Genomic DNA, 6,000 nt, shown 5'->3' with positions numbered 1-6,000 from the left:
ATAGAAGTAGAGCACCCAAAACATGCGGTGGTCCATTTCTGCCTCTTTAATCTGCCTCTGGGGTCCCTGGTGCTCTGGGAGTTTGGTGGTTTTCTTGCAGGCGTTTCATTACCCAACTAGGCAACATTACACAATTGATGTTTGGTAATGAAACGTCTGCGAAGAAACCACCAAGCTCCGAGAGCACCAGGGACCCCCACAGGTCAAACGTGAGCTACAAATTAATACAGGTGGTCCTTGACTTGCCACAGTTCATTTAGTGACCAAAGTTAAAATGGCTCTGAAAAAAGTGACTTATGACCGTTTTTCACACTTACCACCCCCATGGTCACATGACCAATATTCAGGTGGAAACTGACTCATATTTATGACGGTTGCAGTGTCCTGGGGTCATGTGATCGCCTTTTGCCACCTACTGACAAGCAAAGTCAGTGGGGAAGCCAGATTCACTTAACAACTCAAGTGTAAGTAACCTAACACTTAAGTTAGGTTACTAACTTAACAACTGCAGTGATTCACTTAACAACTGTGGCAAGAAAGGTTATAAAATGGGGCAAATCTCACTTAACAAATGTCTCGCTTAGCAACAAAAATTTTGGGCTCAATTGTGGTCGTAATTTGAGGAGTACCTGTATTGTCCTCTATTGGCTATCTGCCTCACTTCAGATGTGTGGGGACCATAATTTCAGAGAGAAGAGCTTCTTCCAACAGATACAAAAAGTACTAAGTTCCACAATGTGATCCTTCCTCCTGAAATGAGGCAAGGAGTATTCACACAATGCTCTACTAAAAGGCATCTGCAAAATTTGTACTCTATTAGCTGAGCTGAATTCATCTATTGTGGATTAATTTACAGTTCAATATATTGTGTGGAATCACTTGGTTGGATTAAGTGCGAAGCTATGTATTATTTATCCATGTCTGGACATGTTTGGCCAATACAGATAATACGGTAATACAGGTGACTGTATTAATTTAGCAAATCATATTTCTTTTAGTCATAAATCTCTAGGCATTTAGGATCAGATGTGGTTTACAGGCTTCATTCTTGTTGCTTCTTTTATACTGACGGTTTAGTTGCTAGCCAAGGAATAAAAGGAATGTAGGATTTTTGCTGTAACAATATAGGAGGAACTTTTATTAAAGTATTTGTGAGCAGGAATCTAACTACTCTTGTCTACCCTGTTTCCCCCAAAATAAGACATCCCCTGATAATAAGCCCAATCGGGCTTTTGAGCACATGGCAATAAGGCCACACGCTTATTTCAGGGTTCAAAAAAATATAAGAAAGGGTCTTATTTTGGGGAAAACATGGTATATTTTCCCTGTGAGGGCAGCAAAGAGATTTTGAATGGATCCTGTTCATTTTACTCTACAATAAAGATGTCCTCAAGTTGAGTTCAATTCCTGGTGACTGTCTCATGCCATTTCCTTGCCAGTGTCCTGATTTTTACAAAATGTAAAATTTTAATTGCTTTTAAAATTAGGTAGCTGTGGTTGGGGAGAAAATCATAACACCAAATACATGTAACCAAGCCTAGAAGCAACTTGATCCCAGACTAAAACTTGTACTCTTTTATAATGTATGTAATGAATATTCTGACGCATGTTTATATTTTTCTGTCTTGATTGTTCATTCCATATTTTATTAAAGTTTTGCAATATTCTTTATAGGTTTATGTGGAAAAAATGCAGTTTTCTTCAAATGTCAAACGGGGAGCTTTGAAATTGGGGGATAAACAAGAGTCATATCCTCTTAGTGTCCAGTTCTATCTGCAGCCCCCTACTGAAACTATTTCTCTGATGGAGTTCGAAGGTTTTGCAGTTGATAGATTAAAATGTGAGTATATAGAGTATATAACACAGAATAGTTTTTTAAAATTATATGTAGTTTTTCAGAAGGATCCAAGTTCAATGTCATCCAGCACCTGGATGACGCTGTCTATCTAGACCTGTTCCAGTCCGGTTTCAGGCCTGGGTACAGCACGGAAACGGCTGTACCCAGGTTGCATTGGTTGATAATCTCTGGAGGGCTCGGGACAGGGTTGTTCCTCTGTCCTGGTCCTATTAGATCTCTCAGCGGCTTTTGATACCATCAACCATGGTATCATACTGCGCCGGCTGGAGGGGCTGGGGGTTGGGGGCACCGTATTATGGTGGTTCTCCTCCTTTCTCTCTGACTGGTCGCAGTTTGTGTTGGCAGGGGGCAGAGATGGTCCTCGAGGCGCCTTATGTATGGGGTGCCGCAAGGGTCGGTACTCTCGCCCCTTCTGTTCAACATTTATGTGAAGCCGCTGGGTGAGATCATAGAAATTTAAACAAATAAATAAATAAATAAATCCGTGGTTTTGGGGTGCAGTTCCATCAGTATGCTGATGACACTCAGCTGTAAATCTCCACCCCAATGATGCCCTTGAAGTGATGTCCCGGTGCCTGGAGGCCGTGCGGGTCTAGATGGGGAGAAACAGACTCCGACTCAACCCCTCCAAGACTGAGTGGCTGTGGCTTCCGGCGTCCCGATATAGCCAGCTGGTGCCATCGCAGGGTATTGGGGGAGGGTCATTGGCCCCCACGGAGAGGGCTCGCAACTTGGGTGTCCTCCTGGACGTGCGGCTGTCATTAGAAGAGCATATGACGGCCGTGGCCAGGGGGGGCTTTTTATCAGGTTCGCCTGATCCGCCAGTTATGTCCCTTTCTGGATCGGGACTCCCTGCGCACGGTCACTCATGCCCTCGTCACTTCCTGACTGGACTACTGCAATGCTCTCTACATGGGGCTCCCCTTGAAGAGCATCCGGAGGTTCCAGCTGGTCCATAATGCGGCCGCGCGGGTGATTATGGGAGCGGAGCGGCGCTGGGTACTTATGGGACCGCCTTCTGCTACCGAGAGCCTCCCACAGGCCAGTACACTCCCACAGGGCAGGGCTCCTCAGGGAGCCGTCAGTCAGACAATGTCGACGGGAGAGCCTTCTCTGTGGGGGCTCCTGCCCTCTAGAACAAGCTGCCCCCGGAGACACGGAGGATCCCGGACTTGCGCACCTTCCGCTGTGTCCTGAAGACTTTGTTATTCCTGCAAGCCGGGCTAACCTAATTTTAACGATTTTAAATTTTAAATTGAATTTTAATGGGATGTTTTTAATTGTGGGCCAAAGTATTTAATCTGGTTTTAAATTGTTTTTAATTTTTATATTTATGTATTTGATCATGGCTGTTCACCGCCCTGAGTCCTTCGGGAGGAGGGCGGTATATAAATATAAATAATAAATAAATAATAAATAAATAAATATTTTGGTGGGATTGCATATTTCTTCATCTTTTTCATAGTTACAGAACTAATACATTTTGAATTCTGTTTGATACGATAGCATTCACAATACATGTGATTACTATAATCTGGTTCTTAGTGCTAGAATATATTGATTGCATGAACGTAATATTTTCAGATACTGTATGTTTTTAATTACTTCTCCATTGTCATATTTCAAAACTCTTGTTTGGTTTTTGCAGTACTCAAAGCAGTTGAAAACTTGGGTGTGAGTTATGTGAAAGGTAGTGTCCCTTACCAAGAAAAGCTACAGTCGGAACTTCGACACCTTAAATTTCCATATTATGTAAGTAGAAGTGAATAATATGCCCTTGATGTGTGGCATCCAGAATAAAATAAAATACCATTTGACGAGAGATCCAATTTAAATGGGTCTTGGATGTAATGTGATTTTCACCTTTGAATTTGGCATTTCCTCCTGTACTTCCAAAGGATTATTGTAATAAACCCTGCAGTTAGCCCTATTATTGACTGGCTTTTTATCATTCCATGTAGCAAAATGTTAAGGTCAGTAGAATACAAAATTGTAGAAAAGAAAAGGTAAATTAGGATTATGCCTTCCTTTTCCCTTCATCCATCCTTGCCTGGTACCTGTAGACTCCTAAACTACCCAAAATATTTTTCCAGAGAGTTCAGATGCTAGACAAACAGGACAATCTCTCTGTGATGTGTCTACAATACGGTGGTTGGTGTAATTGGCCCAAATTAGACAAAAATGTCTTATAAAAGTTTTTCCCCCAGTTGCAATTAATAAAATACAACTTGAACTGTCTTGTACCTTGATTCTCTAAAGAATGCTATGAAGGGAGGAAGTTGCAGGAGATTGGAAATATGGGAGGGAAGAGAAAAACTATAATTATCTGAGATCACCTTCTGTTTACATGGTGATGTTACCATTCACTAATATATAGTATGCTATGCTGGATGTGATGCAGGTTTTCTTTTCTTTTCTAACTAGGCTTTGATTGAAGATGATTATGATGCAAGAAGGAAAGACCATATTTCTCATTTTATACTGCGCCTTGCCTATTGCCAATCGTAGGTATTATTTGTCTAGTTATTATAAGATCCAGTTGTTAAAACCTATAGTGTATTATGATTTTCAGATATATTTAATATTGTATATATTTTGTGGTTTCCAAAATGGCTAGAAAAATCTCTGAAAGTGGATATGGCAGGAAGAAGAAAGTAAGTATTTTATTTGCAGATAATATTATTAAAACACTGTGTTGCATGGCCTGAATCCCAGCAATTCTGGGTGATTCACAAATTAAAAACACAGGAAAAAAACATATCAGTAAGACAAAGAAATGTGCCAAAATTGGGCAGAAATAAAGATATACACTATTCAGAAGGAACTTCACCTACCTACCTCAAAGTCTGGGTGAAAAGCCAGGTCTTTAAGATCACCCAAAATTTTTATTATTTATTTATTACATTTTTATGTACCCATCTTCCCTAGAAGGTGACACCAGGTGCCTTACAAGTTGTAAAACAACTAAAAAATAATTAAAATATTAAAACTACTGAGATTAAATTATTAAAAACTACTAAACTGGAAACTAAGAGATGCGAGATGGACAGGATAGGGATGAGGTCGTCTTACCCTGTTAGCCACCTTCAGTGATGAGCGTCCCTTTGGGACCCAGGCCAACCAACAAAGCCAGATTTTAATACCTTTCCAGCAGGAGTTACAGATGATAGAGTCTCAAATAATAAAGCCCTATGCCAGGGGTATCAAACTCAATTTCATTGAGGGCCGCATCAGGGTTGTGTTGAACATCAGAGCGCTGGGGGTGGTGTTGTGTCCAGGCATGGGTGTGGCCATGGTGGGCATGGCCAGGCTGACGTCACTCGTGTCGGGGCACCTGTGGTGGCCAAGTGCTAAGGCAGCACTTCCCTGAGAAGTCCTCCCTCACTCATTATAATCTTCCTTCCTCCCTCCCTCCCTCTTTCCTTCCTTTTCTTTTTCCTTCCCTCTTCATTCTCCTTTCTACTTCCTTCCCCTCTTTCCTATTTTTCCTTCCTTGCTCTCTCCCCATCTTCCCTTTTTCTTTCTCTTTCCTCTTTCCCTTTCTCCTTTCCTGTCCCTTCTTGTATATTCAAATGCAAAGGGGAAAACATTTCTCCTTTTGTTTTGTTTTTAGTTTGTTTTGATAGCCCTCTGCCAGTGAATGTGTCCCATTTTTGGCTGCGACAGCCTCCTGCAGCCAGCCCCCCCCCCCGAGCCCCATTTTTGCTGGCAGAGGCACTGTGGGCCGGCCCTAAGGATCTAAGGACCCTGCGGACTGGATCCGGCCTGCAGGCCTTGAGTTTGACATCCCTGCTTTATGTTATATACAGCTTTATAAGTAACAGCCAGCACTTTGGCTATAGATGTTGTCTTCCTTAAATATAATACCTCTTAGGTTGATGCTGTTACAATGCATAATTTCAGAAAAAAAATTAAATCATTTATTGTTGTGAAGGGAAAGTTGTTTTTCTTTGTCAAAAGATTGACAAAACCCTATAAGTAATATTTAATTTCCCAAGAGATAATCCCACATGCTCTTTTAAATACACATAGTCCTCGATTTATGACTACAATTGAGCCCAAATTTTGCATTAAGTAAGACAGTTGTTAAGTGAGCTTTGTCCCGTTTTATGACTTTTCTTGCCACAGTTGTTAAATGAATC

General features: G+C 41.3%; 1 protein-coding gene across 1 annotated transcript in view; it reads left to right on the top strand.

The window, feature by feature from the left end:
- Nucleotides 1-1,689: 1,689 nt before the first annotated feature.
- The window catches only part of PRIM2 (DNA primase subunit 2), an 80,780-nt gene continuing 76,469 nt past the window's right edge, over nt 1,690-6,000 (top strand). Inside the window, exons 1-3 of the mRNA XM_070954735.1 lie at nt 1,690-1,840; nt 3,507-3,610; nt 4,283-4,362. Of these exons, the coding sequence (XP_070810836.1) occupies nt 1,690-1,840; nt 3,507-3,610; nt 4,283-4,362 (335 nt within the window). The remainder of the gene's footprint in view (nt 1,841-3,506; nt 3,611-4,282; nt 4,363-6,000) is intronic.

The sequence above is a fragment of the Pituophis catenifer genome, unplaced genomic scaffold (assembly GCF_029215685.1).
Source record: "Pituophis catenifer annectens isolate HBS135680 unplaced genomic scaffold, rPitCat1.0.hap2 SCAF_1, whole genome shotgun sequence".
Classification (NCBI taxonomy): Eukaryota; Metazoa; Chordata; class Lepidosauria; order Squamata; family Colubridae; genus Pituophis; species Pituophis catenifer.
This window is presented reverse-complemented; position numbering and strand designations above follow the sequence as displayed.